This window comes from Podarcis erhardii, assembly GCF_964252035.2.
Source record: "Podarcis erhardii genome assembly, chromosome: 9".
Taxonomy (NCBI): Eukaryota; Metazoa; Chordata; class Lepidosauria; order Squamata; family Lacertidae; genus Podarcis; species Podarcis erhardii.
The window spans coordinates 73,391,122-73,412,524 of NC_138512.1; the positions used below are offsets into that span (position 1 = coordinate 73,391,122).

The 21,403-nt window shown below is 45.7% G+C and overlaps 1 protein-coding gene across 4 annotated transcripts in view; it reads right to left on the reverse strand.

Annotated features, from left to right (window-relative positions):
- Positions 1-21,403, reverse strand: part of CTNNA2 (catenin alpha 2) — a 536,832-nt gene that overhangs the window by 44,745 nt on the left and 470,684 nt on the right. For all 4 annotated transcript variants that reach the window (XM_081876762.1, XM_081876760.1, XM_081876761.1 and 1 more), the window contains 2 exons: positions 16,899-17,050; positions 8,327-8,440 (listed from right to left, as the gene is read on the reverse strand). In XM_081876762.1, the coding sequence (XP_081732888.1) occupies positions 8,327-8,440; positions 16,899-17,050 (266 nt within the window). The remainder of the gene's footprint in view (positions 1-8,326; positions 8,441-16,898; positions 17,051-21,403) is intronic.

Consider the following 21,403-nt stretch of genomic DNA (forward strand, 5'->3'; position numbering starts at 1 on the left):
ACATTAAAAGCTTCCCTAAACAGGGCTGGCTTCAGATGTCTTCTAAAAGTCTGGTAGTTGTTGTTCTCTTTGACATTTGGTGGGAGGGCGTTCCACAGGGCGGGTGCCACCACTGAGAAGGCCCTCTGCCTGGTTCCCTGTAACTTGGCTTCTCGCAGTGAGGGAACCGCCAGAAGGCCTTTGGCGCTGGACCTCAGTGTCTGGGCAGAACAATTGGGGTGGAGACGCTCCTTCAGATATACTGGACCGAGGCCGTTTAGGGCTTTAAAAGTCAGCACAAACACTTTGAATTGTTCTCCAACCTTCAATAGAAGCCCCAAGGGAATCCCTGGAGGAGGAAGGCTCAGAGCCAGGGGAGTGGTGGTGGGGCACTGAGGACAGGTCAGGAGAGGAGAGGAGAGGAGGAATGGTTAGATGCTGAAGAGGCAACAGGCTTTGGCAAGCAGTTTGGGACCAGTTTACCTACGAGATCGTCTAACTCTGCATGTTCCCACTCAACTGCTTTGATCAGCAGAACTGGCACTGTGACAGGTGCCACATAATACCTGTTCCACATTTGTAAGAACTCGGTCATTTAGTGTAGTAGTGTCTACCCTTTGAAAAGCCTTTTGAAATCAAGCAAGTGCCTTCATTGTACAGCAGTACCTTGGTTTACGATCTTAATCCGTCCCAGAAGTCTGTTCTTAAACCAAAGCATTCTTAAACCAAGGTGTGCTTCCCATAGCAGCGGGGGACTCAATTTCCAAATGGAACACACTCAACAGGAAGTGAAACATGTTCTGCATCCAAGGCAAAGTTCACAAACCAAAACACCTACTTCCAGGTTTGAGGCGTTCTTAATCCAATTTGTTCATAAACTAAGCTGTTCTTAAACCAAGGTACAACTGTACTCTTTTTGGTGTCTGCTAAAAACTTATGGGACGCAGGTGGCGCTGTGGGTTAAACCACAGAGCCCAGGGCTTGGTGATCAGAAGGTCAGTGGTTTGAATCCCCGCAATGGGGTGAGCTCCTGTTGCTCGGTCTCTGCTCCTGTCAACCTAGCAGTTTGAAAGCATGAAGTGCAAGTAGATAAATAGGTACCGCTCTGGTGGGAAGGTAAATGGCGTTTCCGTGCGCTGCTCTTGAAGCTGTACTCTGGCTCCCTCGACAAGCAAAGCGAGATGAGCGCCGCAACCCCAGAGTTGTCCGTGACTGGACCTAACTGTCAGAGGCCCCTTTACCTTTCTCTAAAAACATTCCTGTTTAGACAAGCCTACCCAGATGCTTAGAAACCTAAGTTGATTTTAATCTGTATTTTAACATTTGTATGTATTTTGTCTTCTTCTTGATTTTACTTTTTATCATTTGTAAACAGCTTTAAGGGTTTTTTATTTTTTAAAAAACAATCAAGTGGTGTATAATTTTTATGAAACGAATAAATAAATATATCGCCTCTGGGATGATGCTGGTCCTGGACTGGTGGATTCTAGCTTACTCCAAGTTCCCAAAGAAACCAGCAACTAAGTTGCAACACAGAACAGTAGAATTATAATAATTGCTTTTGAAGATCAAATAGGCACTTTCAGCAATGATTTCCAGGCTGAGATACTGTTTGGCTCCAGGGGTTCTACCAAGTTGCGTTGCACATTTAATGGGGTGTGACATATATTTAAGTGTCATTACAGTTTTTCTTGTTTATGTCACTTCCAATCAGCTGTAGTCTCCCTCTACGTATTCTTAAAGTGCTCTTGGCTTTTAAAAAATTCATAATTGACCTTTTCCGAAACCAGGATTAAAAAAGGTTATCTAGAAGCAGGAGATTAAAAAAAAAATATGGAGAAAATTGGCAAGTTAATCAAATTAGAATTCAATGCCTGAGTTTTAATTAGGCCTTATCAATGTAACTCAGCAGTCTGAAATGTTAGCGTGCAAAAGCTTCTACCATTAAAAGAAAAAACGGTAAAGAAATTGAGCCCCCACTCTATATTTGAAAGGGAAAAAAATGAGCTTCTTTTATGTGTGTGATGCTGTTCCGTATTGCAAGATGATAAATACCTGGATGTGTATACATATAGAGACTTGCAGAACCCCTTCTCTGTTACTGATATGTGGCCTTGTTCCCAACTTAGCTGACACACTAACCTTGACACCCCTGTGCCTTTTATTAAAGCACTTTTTCCTTAGAAGGAAAAAGAAAAGTGCCTTTTTTTCTGTAGGAGCTGCAGCAAGGCATGCATATTCTGTTTTATATATTTCTAATCAAAGATAAAATACTGAGCTATTAAAAGGCTAACAGCTTCAGTGGAGTGGTATTATAGCCACAAGTAGCCTCCAGCTTTACATAGCAAAGGACACTTTTACATGCGCTCTACAACAGCTCTGCACAAACATGAAGGTATTAGTTTGGGGTGAAGAGTCCTACAGCTCGGGAGTCTCCCATTTCACTTCTTTTATTTTTATTTTTTAAAACAAATAAATAAGAAAAGGAACATGAGGCTGGGAAGGAAGTTTTGATAGTTTAGGGGGGTTTTTTTGTCTCCCCCCTTGAATAGTAAAAGTAGATTATTGAAAATGAAGAAATACTTAAATAAACCTATTGCACAACTTATCAACATATTTGATAATAAAAGTTAATACTCATATATGTATATATATTTTCCCTTTAACTAGGGTTGTTTACAGACTACTCAAAAGCTGCAACGGAGTTAAAATTGCAACAATTTTCCTTTAAATATCTCTTAAGAGATTCCCAACTTTAAATGAACTCCTGCTTGGGCCTATCTTTGATCTTTTCTGAAAGATTGTCTAATTCAGCATATTCTATCATCTTCAATAACCATTCTGATCTATTGGACTTTTTTTGGTAAGGACGGGAAGTAAAAGTTTATGTACAAAATTTATTGTTAGAAGACTTGTATCCTGTAATTGGATTTTCGTTTTGATGAGTGGTATTTACAGATAACAGTAATGATACGTTCTTGCTGTGTAGATGCAATTATGGAAAATAAAGCATGGGGGGGGGGAGAAAATGAAGAAATACTGCCTAACATGTAGTTTTATCAAAATCTAGCTTTTTGGCACAGAAGTTGAGTCTGTTTGCAGCAGCACCTGCATAGCATTGTGAAGGCAGCATTATTGGCAGTTACTTGGAGGTCATGGTTAGCAATTCTATTAACACGGAATATGTTATCTGATGCAATTACTTTGCTAATGGCAAATGGGACTGGGATTATGAACAAACTCTATATATGGGGATGCTGCAAAAGCCTTTGTGTCAATTTCTGATGCTCTCACAGCGAAATGCAACCGTCATTTCAATACTTTCTGTCATACTCTACCGTAACCCACAAAAGTGAGCTCAAACTGAGAGAACTCTAAATAGGATCAGGCTTGATTCTCAATGGTTGAGATGTCTAGGGTGATGAGAGTCAGAAGACAGACTTAGCCCCTCCATCCTATAGGTGTCAAGGACAAATTACTAACTACAAATAGTTCAATACAGTGGTGCCTCGCAAGACGAAATTAATCCGTTCCGTGATTTTCTTCGTCTAGCGGTTTTTTCGTCTTGCGATGCACGGTTTTCCATAGGAATGCATTGAAAATCAATTAATGCGTTCCTATGGAAACCGCCTTCCCCCGACCTCTTCTGGCGGGCATTTTAAAATCGCCCGGGACAGCGGAGGACTTCTCCGCTGTCCGGGGCGATTTAAAAGCCCCTGGGAAGGCAAGCAGGGGGGACAAAGACTTTTGCCCCCCCGCCTGCCTTCAGAAGAGGTCCAGGACAGGCTTCGCGGACCTCTCCGCAAGCAGCGGGAGCGCTCCTTGCGGAGAGTTGCCAGCGCGCCCAGGCTTCGCGGCCCGCCGCCCGGCTTCGGGACATCGTTCCGATGCCGGGCGGCGGGGGGAGGCTTTCCCGCCCCAAGCCGGGCGGCGGGGGGAGGCGTTCCCGCCTCGCCGCCGGGCATCGGGGCATCGTTCCGATGCCGGGCGGCGGGGGGAGGCGTTCCCGCCTCGCCGCCCGGCATCGGGGCATCCTTCCGAAGCCCGGCGGCGGGGGGAGACTTTCCCGCCTCGCCGCCCGGCATCGGGGCATCCTTCCGAAGCCCGGCGGCGGGGGGAGACTTTCCCGCCTCGCCGCCCGGCATCAGGGCATCCTTCCGAAGCCCGGCGGCGGGGGGAGACTTTCCCGCCTCGCCGCCGGGCATCGGGGCATCGTTCCGATGCCGGGCGGCGGGGGGAGACTTTCCCGCCTCGCCGCCGGGCATCGGGGGATCGTTCCGATGCCGGGCGGCGGGGGGAGGCGTTCCCGCCTCGCCGCCGGGCATCGGGGCATCGTTCCGATGCCGGGCGGCTGGGGGAGACTTTCCCGCCTCGCCGCCGGGCATCGGGGCATCGTTCCGATGCCGGGCGGCTGGGGGAGACTTTCCCGCCTCGCCGCCGGGCATCGGGGCATCGTTCCGATGCCGGGCGGCGGGGGGAGGCGTTCCCGCCTCGCCGCCGGGCATCGGGGCATCGTTCCGATGCCGGGCGGCGGGGGGAGGCGTTCCCGCCTCGCCGCCGGGCATCGGGGCATCGTTCCGATGCCGGGCGGCGGGGGGAGGCGTTCCCGCCTCGCCGCCGGGCATCGGGGCATCGTTCCGATGCCGGGCGGCGGGGGGAGACTTTCCCGCCTCGCCGCCGGGCATCGGGGCATCGTTCCGATGCCGGGCGGCGGGGGGAGACTTTCCCGCCTCGCCGCCGGGCATCGGGGCATCGTTCCGAAGCCCGCGGCGGGAGGAGGTGTCCCCGCCCCGCCGCCAGGCTTCGGAGGAGGTCCGAGGACAGCGGGGAAGACGCGCTGCGCTTCCCCACTGTCCCGGAGATTTCCCTATGGGCTGTCGTCTTGCGAAGCAAGCCCATAGGGAAATTTGTCTTGCGAAGCGCCTCCAAAACGGAAAACCCTTTCGTCTAGCGGGTTTTCCGTCTTGCGAGGCGTTCGTCTTGCGGGGCACCACTGTATCCCCTTTGTGCACCAGCTGAATGCTACCACCCATTTTCCAAAGCACATATGCTGGAAAGGGAGTTTCTGCAATGTAAATTTTTCAATGGCGCAAATATTGCAAGAGCCCTTACACTGGCTCTGGCGTTCATAATTCAGTTCCCCATCTGTAATGTTGGACCGATAGTAGGGCTGTTGAGGATTCCTGAGATTGTGCTGCCCACCAGAGATTAGACCCAGGGTGAAATAGAGACATTTAAAAAAAATAAATAAGATGAATTAGGATTCTCCTTCCATCATTTCAGTACTAGACTCTGGAGGGAGAAGAGCGGGGGAGAAGCAATCACGTCTGGACCATCTTTTTAGCCATTCATGTGTCTACTGGCTTTTGACAATACTAGGCCCCCTCATGTGCAACCCTTTTATGTTAGCAGTTGTTGGGTGCTACGGCAATGCAAAATGCACTGGCATATTCAGGAGTGTCTGAGGCAGTCTTCACTGATCTGGAATGCACACCGGTGGCACTGTGGTGTAAACCACTGAGCCTTGGGCTTGCCAATCGGAAGGGCAGCGGTTCGAATCCCCTCAACGGGGTGAGCTCCTGTTGTTCGGTCCCTGCTCCTGCCAACCTAGCAGTTCGAAAGCACATCAAAGTTCAAGCAGATAAATAGGTACCGCTCCGGTGGGAAGATAAATGGCATTTCCGTGCGCTGCTCTGGTTTTGCCAGAAGCGGCTCAGTCATACTGGCCACATGACATGGAAAAACTGTCTGCGGACAAACATCGGCTCCCTCGGCCAGTGAAGCGAGATGAGCACTGCAACCCCAGATTCATTCGCTACTGGACTTAACTGTCAGGGGTCTTTTGCCTTTACTTTAAGGCAGTCTTCACTGATCTGGAATGCTCCAGATGTTTTGGACTACAACTCCTATTAGCCCCAGCCAAGACAACTGATAGGAGCTGTAGTCCAAAACATCTGGAAGGCCCTAGGTTGGCAAAGGCTAGCCTAAGGCCATACAGACCAGAGCCTGATCCACAGAGATTAGACTCATCAGCTCAGCTGAAAGTCCTGGTGCTTGGTGCATCGAGGGAAGTCCTTTAGAACACATTGGTTTCACATTTGAAGCACATTTAAAGCACATGTCTTCCCCCAAAGAATCCTGGGAGCTGAAGTTGTTAAGGGTGCTGGGAACTGTAGCTCTGTGGGAGGGCAGTTGCAGCTCCCAGCATCCTTTGTGGAAGAAGCATACTTTAAATGCTGTGTGTGTGCGCGCAGCCTTAGTGACCAACCAAAAATCAAAATGTGGAGCCAGATTCTGCTTTTTAAGAAATCTTCAGCGATTCAAATAATCAGCAAGTGGTTTTTTGGTTGGCAAGCAAGGGGATTAGCACAACAGACACAATCAAATATCTTGCCTGGCATTAACCCTTCGTCTTGATATTATATCTCTCCTAATTTTCTCTTCTGGAAGCAGTAAGCAGAACTAACGATGGAAAAACTCATCAACAGAGCTGCATTTTCATACTTCTGGATAGTGTCTGCCTCTGGATTCTGGCCTAGAATAACACAGTTTCTTATCTCAGCTGTTGCAGGCTACTTAGCAAAAGGTAAACCATTAATCCAAGAGTGGAAATACCCCGAGGGTTCAACAAGCCTCACTTTTCAAGCATCTCCGTCTGCCGGGGTCACTTGTCAACTTAATCGGCAGTCTCCTTGCATAAGTTAAGGTCACCTGGGACAGCATCTTCACTTTATCATGAAACAATTACCCTGGTAGAATTGCCCTGATTCAGTAACGAGCGTCTTCCGCTGCAATTAGATTTGCAGAGACGACTCAGCAACGTGCAACAGTTCTCCAAGACAAATTAACAGACTGGAAACCATGACTAATGGACAACTTCGTGGAGTGTGGCACACACTGTGTGTCCTCAGTGGTTTAATTTTTTTTCATTTTCTGCCTGCTCACAGCTGGAGCGCATTCCGAAGAAACACAGTGAAGGGCAGAATAATCAGGGCATCTCATTTCAACTGTTGATCTTCTACCTCTAGGTAAGAAAAACCACACATACTTCACTGTGTAGGACATGTGCACATGTGTCAGGATGCTGTCAGCGACTCCTGGTTGGTTGCCCAGGAAAGTATAAAGACAAGTAAAAGTTTCTTACAGGCCTTTTTCATTTCAGATTTTACAGAGAGAAGCCATAGAACCCACCCTCTTGGATAATGGTGTTGTCCTGAGTGAAACTCCACACCCACCCACACACCGGTTTCTCCCACTTCCTCATTCATCATCACCATCACCTCCTCTATGGATGCTGCGACATGCCCTCTGTCTTTGAGCTCTTTGCTCTCCTACTTTCAAGGCCCGCCGGATTCTGGGAGATGGAGGGTCTGGAATACTTTCTAGTGACAACGTGTCAGCCAGCTGCTGCTCTGACTCTGCCTGCTCCTCCTCTCCCTAATTTCCCAACTTTCCCCCTCTGAGCTGTGACCTCTCACAAACCACTGTTGTAAATCTATCCTGTCTTCCTCTTCCTCCTCCCTGGAAGGGTCAGGATGGGGAGGTGGTCTCCACCATCCCTCCCCCTCAGCCCAGCCTCTGGCATCCCCCCCTTCCAAAGTCATCCGCCTCTGACATGTTTGCAAGTGTTGGAGGCAGTATGCCCTGGGGATCATGACTGGGGAGAGAGATTTTGTGCTTTCTTCCTGTTTGTGGGCTTTCCTACAGGCATCTGATTGGCTGCTATGAGAACAGGACTAGATGGAGCTTTTGACTCACCCGGGTAGCAGGGTTTTTCTTCTCATCTTATATATGCAACATGCAATGGGAACCTGTGATCAACTGCAACCTTCCAGCAGTATAAAGGATGTGAAGTAGTGACACACTATCACTGTAAAGCTCTCCCCCTACCACACCCCATTTGCCCCTGAAAACAAATAAAACATTGAAATGTGCCAAATATAGCCCAAGAAGCCCAAATCTAGGATGGTCACGATAGAGAGCAAACATATGACAGCTCTGTGACTTTTTGCTCCATGAGATCTAGAATCTTGCTCTAAGGCTATAGGAAATCTTGGCCCTCTGAACAGTTGCACTTCATTCAGTGCTGGAAGCGAGATTCCTTCGTTCCTGGTGTAAACCTTCATCATGGGGGAAGCAAGCATCGCATCTCTGTGAAACTTTTCTTTTCCAATAAACTTCTCAAGTCAACTGAACACCTGTGTCATAAATAATTTCAGATGCTAGGGGACCCAAACTGATACTCTGCTGTCTGCAGTCACGTTCAGACTTTTCAGCTTGCGAGAGAGCACATGTTCCCTGAGGAATCTGAAGCTGTGTTAATGTGTTGCACAGATTTTACACTCACCCTTGCACTCTGGCCGGCGATAAGCTGATCGTCTTCAGTCTGAACACTCGTCCGGCTGCGAACATCATAATCTTCCTGCTCAAAGTCAGAATCATCCTCTAGCTCTTCGGGAGTCTGGATTTAAAAATAGAGCAAGAAAGAGACGAGAAGAGGTGGCTGGCTTACAAAGGATACCAACAAACCCCAACCAACGAAAACACTATCTCATCAACTACCTGCCCAAAGAACACTGCCCCCCCCATTTTAAATTAACTTGTCTGCAAAGGAAGGCAGAACCCCAAATTGAATTGTCAAAGAAAGAAAGAAAGAAAGAAAGAAAGAAAGAAAGAAAGAAAGAAAGAAAGAAAATGAAGCTGTTCCAACCCTGTTCTTTTACAACTGGCATTCCTCATCACCTTGCTGTGATTTTCTCTTAACGGGGTGAACATACATTTTGCAAACTAACACCCACTGGACCTGTGTCCCATTGCCCCCCCTCCCCGGAACATAATATTTCAAAATAATTGTTTTTGGTCTCTGGTAAAGGAAGACCCAATAATATTATCACACCAAACTGATTGCAAAAATCTTTCAAGAGATTAGGGGGGCACCTTGAGCTAGGAACTTGAATAGAAAGGAGAAATTTAAACTGGACACATTCTGAAGTGTAATTTGTTCATTTATTTTACTAGGCAGATCAAGAGCTGTTCGACAGTGGAATAGACTCCCCCGGGAGATTGTGGACTTCATTGGAGGTTTTTAAGCAGAGGTTGAACTAGATGTCCCTTCCAACTCTGCAATTCTATTATTCTATGGTGATGCAAGGGACTTTGCAGCAGGAGGTGGCAGACAAGATGTTCAACACCCCCAGGTCAGTTCAGGTGAAGGAAATGGGAATCCTCCTTGGATTATTTATTTATTCATTCTTCCCTTGCCCTTCTGGCTGGGTTTCACCAGCCACTCTAGGCAGCTTTCAACAAAAGATTAAAAATACATTAAAACACCAGTCATTAAAAACTTCCCTAAACAGGGCTGCTTTCAGATGTCTTCTAAAAGTCAGGTAGTTGTTTATTTCCTTGACATCTGATGGGAGGGCATTTCACAGGGTGGGCGCCACCACCGAGAAGACCCTCTGCCTGGTTCCCTGTAACCTCACTTCTTGCAGTGAGGGAACTGCCAGAAGGCCCTCGGAGCTGGACCTCAGTGTCCAGGTTGAACGATGTCAAGTCGATGTTCTTGTCAAATTTTCCCTCCTCCACACATCCTAGAACATTTTTAGGGTTTCAGGGCTGCAGATGCCCTCTGCCTTAAAAAGGGCCCCAGCAAGATGGAATAAGGCAATGACATTTTTTTCATGGTGCATGGGGTGTGTGTATGCTGTGTCAAGGCATGTCAAGCCGCAGGATATCGGGGCCAAAAATAAAAGCCAGGAAGCTCTCTCGATTGCTAAGATAGGTTTATGCTGTTTTCAAAGTGCATGAGATGACAAACACCCCTTTCCCCCAATGCAAGACTGTGCTCTGCTATTCTTGCCGTTCTCCCTTTAACTCCCACATGAAATCAGCAGGAGTTCTGCACACATAAGAAGAAAACAGTCAAGGTAACCTTATCCTAGCAAGAAGGGGAGAGGAGAGTCATTCTCTCTTATCTGAAACATACTCATTGATCCCTCCCCCTATGGAGGCAGGCTGCGCCCCAGTACCTGAGGGGGTCCAACAGTGACTGCTGGAGACCAAAGGCCTGCATGATTCAAACAAATAGTGAAACCCTGACACTGCTGCAATGCTCCTGCACTTTTCCATGGTTGTCTTCTGCAGGTACAAGCAACATCGATTGCCTGTAGTACAGGGACAGCCGGAGAGAAGCCTCTGTTTGTCACCCCTGTTGCAACCAAACAACAATTAACAATGACAGGCACCCTCCCTCAGGCCTCTGCCAGGTCACAAATTCATAGGATTCTGTCTTGTTGGAAATTCATGGAATGAACTTGTGTCGTCTAGTGACTAAGGGACTAAGGGACCCCCACAGCCAGCAAGATTGAATTTTCTGCCCACCAGCTGGTGAGAGAAGGATCCAGCCCTGATGGGGTCTGCTTTCCCAACATGTTCAGCATGAGAAACATGCTGGTGAAGCAGACTCCTGAAACCCACAGGATTGCACCCGGCTGGTGAGCAGAAGGTTTGATCCTGCTCACTTTTACTGTGTGCGTGTGTGTTCCTCTGCTTGGGACAACTGTGCATAGCTAAGTCTCCTTTTTCCCACCTGATGACTCTGGGAGGCCCAACCTGGCTTGTGGTTATCCAGGGCTGTCTCCACCCAAGTCAGCCAGAGCCTAGATCTGCCTGAATCACTTTGGGGTTCAGCCAAATCTGCTGGATAGGCCTAATATACACCCTGTCTCAGTGATGACTTCAACAAAAAATGTTATCCCATTCAGAGTGAGGGAAGGAAGGGTTGCCCTCACTCTGATGGGGCTACCTTTTGTCTTGTAGCCAAATCTGATACTCAGAAGGACCACGAACAGGAATGAAACAAGAAATATTGGGGTGATTGGGTAATTTATTTTTTTTGCAGGAGGGGATAAACTTTCTATTTTGCACCCTGATAATGCCAGTGTGAATATGGATAGGCTCTCTTGCTACAGTCATCTGGTGCAATCCTGGAACAGTACGCCTTAACAGACTCCTATGTTCTGCTTATGGCACATTTTCATTGGCATTATGTGGATTCATTTATGGGGGGGGGGTTGAATATCAAAAAATGATCCTCCGCTGAAATACCATGTTGATTTGAGTGTTTAATTTGCACCAACCGTTTCTGCAGAGTTTACTAAGATGGAGAGCATTTCATAATGGAGAGATGTGGAATGTTAACTAGCAACAGAGCATCTGGTCATTAGCAGTGATATTTATATTAGGAGGCAAGTCTGACATGGAAGCTACTGTAAGGATTAGGCCTTTCCCTGGCCTATTAAGGACTTAATCTTTTTATACATCTGGCTGATCTTTTTGTACTTCCTACTTTCCTTTTCACAGGCATCAACAAGTTCTTGGTTCAGACTATGAGTAAAACACAATTTGCCTACTGAAAGCTACTACAAGAGTTGCTTTCTTCAAAACTGTTGCTTGCCTGGGTTCAGGCCTATTTGGACTGGGAAAGCCTGGCCTGGTGCTGCTTTGAGATGAATGCCATAATTCACTCCTGGCTGCAGAAGCCACCTGAGACTCCAGAGACAAGTTGGAAGCCAGGAGCACTCCCAGACGACGAACCTGTTCCTTCAGGGGAAGTGTAACCCCTCCAAGAACAGGTTGTACACCTAATTCCTAGACCCGCAGAGAACTAACCCACAGCATCTCTGTCTTATCAGGATTCAGCTCAGTTTTTTCGCCCACATCTAACCCATAATTCCTTCCACTTGCATCTCATCTTCTGATTGAGATGGAATGGAGATACTGAAGTGGTTGTCATTAGCATAGTGATGGTGCTGTTCTCCAAATCCTTGAGCAACAGCTCCCAATGGTCCCATATAATGTTGAATAGTTTAGGAGACAGAATGGACAGTTGTGGGACCCCACAACTAAAAAAATGAAGGGGCAAGCGCCTGTATCCTAGCATTGCTTACTGATAGTGCTCCTGCAGACAGGAAGAGAACCACTGTAATACTGTACCCCCAACTCCCATCTCAATAAGTAGTTCCTAGTAGGAGACTATGGTTGACATACATTGAGAGGTCCAGGAGAACCAACAGGGTCGGACTCCCACTGTCTCTCTCCCAATAAAAGACATCCATCAAGGCAGCCAAGACTGTTTTGGTGCAAAATCCAGTCCTGTAACTAGACTAGAATGGACTTCGATAGTCTGCTTCCTCCAAGCTTACCTGCAGCTCGCTCGCTCCATTCTCTTAATCACCTTGGGATGGAATATGAGAGACTGGACAAGAGTTTTCTAAAACCTCTGGATCAAGGGAGGGCTTCTTCAAGAGGAATCACACCATCGCCTCTTACATGGTGGTGAGCATAACTCCATCCCCTATTGGGGCATTAACCACCTCCTGGACCCACCCAGTCAGTCATCTCCTAATAGATTTTTTTCAGCTGGGATGGGCAGGGATCAAGTGGGCATGTTGTCACTCGCACTACTGCCAGCAGCCCATCTGCAGCCTTGGGCTGCAGCATCTGATGCTACAATGTGATCTTTAATGGTGCTCTAGTGGAACTATAAGTGAACCAGTTGTGGTCTCATTAGGAATGAAGGAAGAATTTAGGAGAGACCAATTTACATGAGCAGCATCATGTGATATCGAAAAAGCAACGTGAGGCTGATGCTAGAGTAGCTCCTTCTGCATGTTCTTGGTTCTCCCACATGATTCGTCCATTCTGGCTTTACTGGAGTGGGAAGCAGTAGAGAAGAGCCATAGCTCAGTAGTAGCGCCTCTGCCTTCCATGCAGAAGCTCTCAAGTTCAACCTCCAGCACCTTCATGTAAGGCTGTGAGATACCCCTTCCTGGAACCCCAGGGAGCCGCTGCCAATCTGTGCATAGAATACTGAGCTGGAAGGAGCAGAGATCGGACTCAGTAGAAAGCAGCCTGCTCCAGTGGACTAAGGTGAAAAGTCTCCAGCTATCTTCACTGCATGCTATAAAAAAACGGTGCAGGATTCTGCTCAAGAAAGGACACACACATCGTTCGGAGTCCATGTCACTGTTCAAATGGATTGCGCTCCCTGAGTTTCAGTGATCAAATCTAAGGAACAGAAAAGCATTGCCAGGGGACAGCAGGAGAGTCATCCAGCACAATCGCTTGACTTTCGGACAATTGAAAAATGAGACAAAGGAGTGGAGAAAATTATCTCTCTGTGTGTGTGTGTGTGTGTAGTCTTGAGCTTTTTTTCCAGCGGGTTTCATTATAACAACATCCAGGGGAAACACCACAAGTTAGTGTGACAAAAGAATATGTACCAGGATGCCTATGGAGTGATGGAAGAAGCCTTGCAGTTAGCCTATTACTTTCCATTTCAAATTCAACAGCTGAAATCTACCAACTAAATGTATGACATTGGAAGTATTCCGCCCTGCAATGTTCAGTAGGGAATGGATTCCCAAGCCCCGTAAGAGAATATTATTATTTCTTTACTCTTCCGATTCTCTTCCACAGATCACTGAAATGTAGCAAAACGGAGGCAAGGCTCTCTCCCCCCCCCCCCCATTTATTAAAGTTGTGGGGAGGGAGAACCATTCATGTAGTTTTTTTAAAAGAGGCTTTATTTCCTACGTGCCATGAGACAAATATCTCAGATAATTTTCTTTGTTCCATGATGTGTACCCTGAACAATTACTGTGGGACAATGAATGCCTCTGACAGACAGCCTGATGAGATTACAAATCATTTCAATGTGCAGGTTTTCAGAAAAAGTCTAAAGAGGCACAACGAGAGGGAAACATGAGACTTACAGTGCCTGAACGAATAGCTCAGAATATATCTATGTTCCTATCTAAGAATTTGAGTCTATTTAAGTATCTATATGTATGTAAAGAGCTGCCCAAGACATTTTGGCACTTGAGGCAAATTGCAAAATGGTGCTCTCCCCACCTGGGAAGAAGGGGCGAGTGAAGATCTTCATCAGGAACAAAGGGGGAATAAAGATCTAGATTGGAAACAAGGGTGGGAGAAGACCAGCAGTGCCACTATTAGCCAAGAGGCCACTGTACCAGTAGCAGGCGGCCAGGGGCTGCCAAGGAGGTGAGCCACAAGGAGTGAGCCACAGCTGTTGGTGCCACTGCAGCAGCAGCGGGCGATGCGATTCATTCATCTGCTGCCCTTGTGGAGCCTGCTGCCCGAAGCGGTCACCTCATCTTCCTCATGTATTCCTGTGTCTTTATCTATATCTATGTCTCTATATAAGGGACGTGGGTGGCACTGTGGGTTAAACCACAGAGCCTAGGACTTGCCGATCAGAAGGTCAGCAGTTCGAATCCCTGCGATGGGGTGAGCTCCTGTTGCTCGGTCCCTGCTCCTGCTAACCTAGCAGTTTGAAAGCACGTCAAAGTACAAGTAGATAAATAGGTACCGCTCCGGCGGGAAGGTAAACGGAGTTTCCATGCGCTGCTCTGGTTCGCCAGAAGCAGCTTAGTCATGCTGGTCACATGACCTGAAAGCTGTACGCCGGCTCCCTCGGCCAATAAAGCGAGATGAGCGCCGCAACCCCAGTCGGCCACGACTGGATCTAATAGTGGCCTCTTGGCTAATAGTGGCACTGCTGGTCTTCTCCCACCCTTGTTTCCAATCTAGATCTTTATGTCTCTATATCTTCATATTAGATCTGAGCACCAGTTTAGTGACTCCAAATTGTGTATGCCCCATTCTCTGAAACGTTGGACCATGGGATTTAGAAGTATAAGAGGCACACACAACCATATCACCTGTGAGGGATAGTCAACACAGGGCCATCCAGAGGTTGTTGGACTGTAACTCCCATTAGCCCCAGGCAGCCTGGCCAGTGGTCAGGAATGATGGAAGTTGTTAAGTCTGACAACGTCTGGAGAGCAGCAGATTGTCTCCCCCTGCTCTGAGCTCATAGTCAGGGTCTCAAAGCACCGGAAGGGTGAAAATGGGGCTCCTGACATTGTGACATCAGGGGATTGACAGCAACCCTACCCACCTTCAAATGTGACCTGCAGGGAAAAGGATCCCACCCACTGGGCCCAGTTCCTCACTACTGCTCTAAGAGAAGATGACACAACTTGCTTTGGCTTCGAAGGAATGTTCAGGATTTTTATCAAGCTGGTAAGGCCAACATTAGAAAGCCACATGCAAAACCCTTCCCTCACTTATTACGCTGTTTATCATTTATTAAGGAGAGGGGAAAGGAATGCCTGATAAAATCAAATCAACTGGCTAGTCAACGTTGAAATGACAGTTTCCTTACTTGAATAGGCGCTGAAAACCATCCCTGTGGGGTTCAGTGGAGCAGCAAGTTAATTTATTTATTCATTTAGATATTAAGAACACCTATCTCATACCCTGAGCTGCATACGTACATCAGACAGACACAATTGGTTCTAATCTTCATTACACAATTGAACTATAGTAAAACCAGATATTGAAATGTGCAATTTCTACGCCAAAGAAGGGGGTGTGCATAAAAGGGGGGGGGGTGTTGCACATGTTTGGCTTTCAAATGCTGATCAGTATTTAGACTAGACTGGCTCCCCCCCCCCTGATTCTATGATATGCTTTTAGCTTTTTGTATTTTATTTGTGTTGTTTTAATTTGTGTAAGCCACCTTGAGTCCCAGTCAGGGGGAAAGACAGGATATAAATGATCAAGCAAACAAGCAAATAAATAATAAATCTGATCATGGCTAAACTGTAGATTCACCATTTCCAGGCCTCCCTTAAATCTCTCTCCTCTTATCTACTTTTCTGGTATAATTTTGTCCACGGGTAAATAAGAGGGTCCCAATCACGACCAACATTTAGAATGGGCCTGATGTGTTTGAGCAAATCTGGTAAAATACAATTGCATGGCTGTGAGTATCATTTGTAAGACAGTATGGTTAGAAAGAACCCAGAAAGCTGTCCAGCTACAGTGGTGCCCCGCAAGACGAACGCCTCGCATGACGGAAAACCCGCTAGACGAAAGGGTTTTCCGTTTTGGAGGCGCTTCGCAAAACGAATTTCCCTATGGGCTTGCTTCGCAAGACGAAAATGTCTTGCGAGTTCCTGCGGGGTTTTTTTCCTCCCCCCCCTTTTTCTAAGCCACTAAGCCGCTTATCAGCTGATCCGCTAAGCCGCTAAGCCGCTAAAAGCCGCTAAGCCGCTAATAGCGCTAATCCGCTAAGCCGTCAATGGGCTTGCTTCGCAAGACAAAAAAACCGCTAGACGAAGAGACTCGCGGAACGGATTAATTTCGTCTTGCGAGGCACCACTGTACATTCACCGAGTAATAATCTATTATTGTCAGCTCCCATAACCCAGCACAGGCCTGGACTTTAAAGCTCTGTGTCTAAGCCTTATTGTTTTTGTCCTGTCGTTTCCCCCGGGAAAACCTGCCATTCACCGTTGAATCAGAGCAAATAGCAATTAGGTTTACCATGGATTACTGTTTGCTCCGATTCAGCGATAAAACATGGGCTTTCCCAGGGAAAGCTCTGGGACAAAAAATACCCCAATTCTTGGACATGGAGCTTTAAAGTAAAGACCTAGGTCTGGAAAGCACAGTGCAAAGGGAAGACTGGATGAGCCAAATAGTCCACAAAAGAGAGCATCTCGTCATGAGGCGCCTGGTTTAAGATATTCCCTCTCATCTTGATCTTCCTCACAGGGTTGTTGTAAGACAAAACACAGCTGTGATGGAAGAAGAAACACAAATGCAAGAATCAAACGAATTAAATCTTTTTCTTTCTTTACTTAGTGAGAGAGATTTCACAAACAAACTTAATCTGCCGTCTCTGCTCCACGTTTATTCTGGCGTCCAACAAACCTTGCGGATGACAGCACCATGCAAATGCCAAATTGTTCTCATATCCCTTCCGCCTGCCATGATACGTCCCCTCTAGGTCCAAGCCACTTCATTTCCCCCGGCGCTTTACGTACCCTTATCATCAGAACAGCTTTCCTTATGTCGCGAACTCCATCATAAACCAAGCGGGAGGCGTCTATGAACTCGTTCTCTTCAAACGGCTGTGGGACGTTCGCACTCAGGGCTTCAATGGCGACTTCAACTTGTTCGGCAAAACGTGGCATAACTAGATTAAACCAAATGAAAAGCTGTGAGAACACAGGCTGCCTTTCATGTATTCCGCACTCCCTCCCTTCCTTGCCCTTGGGCTTCAATACTTTCCAGCAGGCCCGGAATTAGCGGCTGCCGCAGAAATCAGGAAACAGGGAACTTTGCCGAAGAGTTTCACACCAACAGGGGAGAGGTGTGCAGTTCTCTGAGGGGAATGAAACAACCTCTTGTTCTACCAACACAGAGTCTACGTGACAAAGAACTTGCAAACTTATGATGGCATAGCTTCAAGTCAGAGAAAAAAAAAAATGGTCCCAAACAGCTACAACTCCTATGTCAAGTGAGACTGTTCTCTCAGCCTCACTACTCCAATCTGTAATATGGGGGTGCTAATCCTGATATCCCTGTCAAGGGTGTTGTCATGGGTGTTGACATAATGTATGCAAAATGTTTTGAGAACCTTAAAATGACATAGAGATGCCAAGTAAGTAGAAGGGCTTGACTCAGGGAGACAATGAAGTGTAGTGGTTAGAGTGTCAGACTAGGACCTGGCAGACCAAGGTTCAAATCTCTACTCGGTCCTGAAGTTCCCTGGGTGACCTTGGGTCAGTTACTGCCTCTCAGCCTAAACACAGGGCTGTTGTGGGGAGTGGCTGTTTTAGTTTAGATTGGATCAGTACAGCCTGTAGTTCATAATTTTATTATCTAAAATTAAATAAGTTAAATTAAAATGTACATAATGTGGTGGTGGATAATAGTAATAGTAATATTGCTACCTCTGCTAGTTTTCTGTTTGTCAACGTCCATGCCATGTAAAAAAAGAAAAGCAATTTACTGTACACCGTCACAAACCATGTCAAGCGAAAACTGCAGGTAGGCAGGCCAGAGGCTGTTTTTATTGAACTGAACAATAGTCATCTTGGCTACTCCATATCATGTCTGTAAAATGACAATTTGAACTTACAGAACACAGTAGTTTTAATTTGTGAAAAAAATGAGCCAAGAAACCTTCTGCCCACTGTCATTTTAACTAACAAACCACAGCGTAGCTCGCCATGAACAAGGACGATGGTTGTTCCTTACAACGATGCACGAGAAGCACATGGAAGACCCACCAGTTTCTTATTTCCAGCAGTGTGTAGAGCATGAAAGATGCTAATGGTTATCCGTGAGCAGTTCCCAATATTAATGGTTGGGGCGTGCATACATAGTTTATGAATATATGCATAATGGTCACATTCAATATTTATTTCAGCAATATATACCCTTGCTCTGGCTTTTTCATAGCTGGAAAACACACACACACAAATCTTAGAAGACTTCTCTGCTGACTTGCACAGAAATGCTAATAGCAATGAACAATCCTTTGAAAACGGGGATCGTAAGGACAGGAACTTGTTTGCACACAGGGCTGATGTCCAGCATTAGTATACTCTGTGTGGGGGAACCAGTGCAGTCCAGTGTTGTCTACACTGACTGTGCAGAGACTCTCTGGGGCTCCAGGCAGATCCTCTCCCATTGGGGACTGAACCTGAATCTGAATCCATTGGGGATTGAACCTGAATCTTTCTGCATGCAAAACAGATGCTCTACCACGGAACCACGTCCCTTCTTTTTCTGAGATGCACCCAGGTTCCCTCTACATTCTCCCGTTTCTTAATTCATCCAACTTCTTTTGCCCACTTCCCCTTCCCCCCGGAAACTTAAGTTGTGCAGGATACAATAAAAGGGGATTTTAAAAATCCCGAAAACCGTGATGAGAATGATGCTGGTATAAAGACTTTACAGGCCGAGCTGGCAGCTGAGAGGCTGATATGCCCTGATATGCTCTTTAATAAATGCTTTTCAAAAGTCGCATTATCTTAATGATCAGGTTATGGTGAAACATATTTAGAAGTGACGATAATGTGTATTCAATTATTGTTTTTTGGAGTGAAAAAATATCCCCAAAGCACACTTTGCATTCTTTAAAAGACAATATGGTTGTTTGGGGGGCAGGGTGCTGTTCCTTTATGTTTGGAAGAATGAAGTGGCAGCAACTTTGAACCCCCTCCTTTCACATTACTGAGCTCTTTGCATGATTCAAGACACTTGCTTTGTGCACAGTTTGGCAGGAGCAGCTCTTACATTAAATGTTATGCTCCGAACATGACTCACTGGAGTAAAGCCTGCTACAGGACTTAATCTATCCAAAATGAAATTAATTTTGCCAGCCTTCCTCTCTCTGCTGACATACTTTATAATGCCTCAGTGGGCACATCTTTCCCAGCGCTGCCTTCTTAGTCTGTGTGCTCAGCGTGTCGACACCTGCTATTTTGGAAAGGGGCTACCTAAAAGAGAGGCGGGGAGAGGCTGGCACACTTTTACAAATTCCTGTACTTACCTGCAACTGGCACAGTTTTAACAGAATCAAGGAAATGTAGAGGTGGAAGAAACCCCAAGGGTCATCTACGATACGATACAATACGATTCAATATGATACGATAATCTTTATTGTGATTGTCCCATTGTCCCATACAGAACAACTAACTTGAAAAAAAAAACCACTACATAAGACATTCAAAACCAACACGCCTATATTACAAGGTCCTAGAGGAATATATAACACCAGTACTATGTGATGTTATGAATGAGATATTAAGAGGAGGAAAAATGCCAACATCTTGGAAAGAAGCCTACATCACGCTGATCCCGAAACCAGATTCAGATAAACTTAACATTAAGAATTACAGACCGATTTCTCTACTGAATAATGATTATAAAATTTTTGCAGACATAATGGCCCATAGACTTAAAAAGTTTTTAATTAACCTTATTCACAGTGATCAGGCCGGCTTTCTTCCTAATAGACAAATAAAAGACAACATCAGACACACAATAGACATTATTGAATATCTAGAATGTCATAATGAAATTCCTGCCGCTTTACTGTTCGTTGATGCCGAGAAGGCTTTCAATAATGTTTCTTGGGGTTTCCTAATAAAATGCCTGGAAAAAACAGGGATAGAGGGCACATTCCTAGAAGGAGTTAGAGCAATATACACACAACAAAGAGCCAGATTAATAATAAATAACAACCTGACAGAACAGTTTGAAATAGCAAAAGGTACTCGACAGGGGTGCCCTCTATCACCGCTGTTGTTTATCACGGTTTTAGAGACAATTACAAATAAGATAAGGAAAACCCCAGAGATCCGTGGCATAAAAATCGGCGTGCAAGAATACAAATTGAAAACATATGCAGACGACCTTATGTTGTCATTGGAAGAACCAAAGGAGAGCATCGGCAAAGCTATAAAATTACTGGAAGAATTTGGAAAACTATCGGGATTTAAATTGAACAGGGAAAAAACAAAAATAATGACTACAAATATGAAAGAAGATACCAAAAATGAGCTTGAAAGACAAACTGGAATTAAAATAGCTAAAAAAGTAAAATACCTTGGAATTTGGATAACTATGAAAAATATAAATTTGATGGAAAATAATTATAAGAAAACATGGAAAGAAATAATGAAGGACTTGGATACATGGAACAGATTACATCTCTCGTGGATGGGTAGAATGGCGGCGATTAAAATGAGTTTATTATCCAAATTACTCTTCTTATTCCAGAACATTCCAATAATTAGGGGAATTGCAATATTTAAAGAATGGCAGAGATTACTTTCCAAATTTATTTGGCGGGGAAAAAGACCCAGAATCAAATTTAAATTGCTTACAGACCAAAGAGATAGGGGGGGTCTTGCGGTTCCAAATCTGAGGCTATATTATGAGGCCGCATGCCTTTGTTGGGTAAAAGATTGGATCGTCATTAAAAATAAAGAGATGTTAGACCTAGAGGGGTTTAACTTAAGATTTGGTTGGCACGCCTATCTATGGCGAGACAAGGGAAGGGTCCATAAAGGCTTTTCTAACCATATCTTCAGAGGGCCACTACTGGAAGTCTGGGAAAGGAATAAAAAATTGCTGGAGCAGAAAACACCCTGGTGGCTATCACCAATTGATATTTTAACAATTAAAAAATCAAACCTTGAGGGGGAATGATGAACATATGAGGACCTACTAACTAAAACAGAATCCGGGTGGAGGATTAGACCATATGAAGAAATAAAAAATAAGTTGACTGGTTGGATTCAATATCATCAAATAAATTCAATGTGGACGGAAGATAAAAAGATTGGAATAAGTGAGAAAAAATCCAGATTCCAGATTGAAATAATAGAAAGTAAAACAAAATTACTATCAAAAATGTACAACCAGTTGCTTGAGTGGGACACCAAGGACGAGGAAGTAAAGGAGGTGATGGTGAAGTGGGCGGTAGATCTAGGGTACAATATAGAGTTTGATAAATGGAAGGCTTTATGGT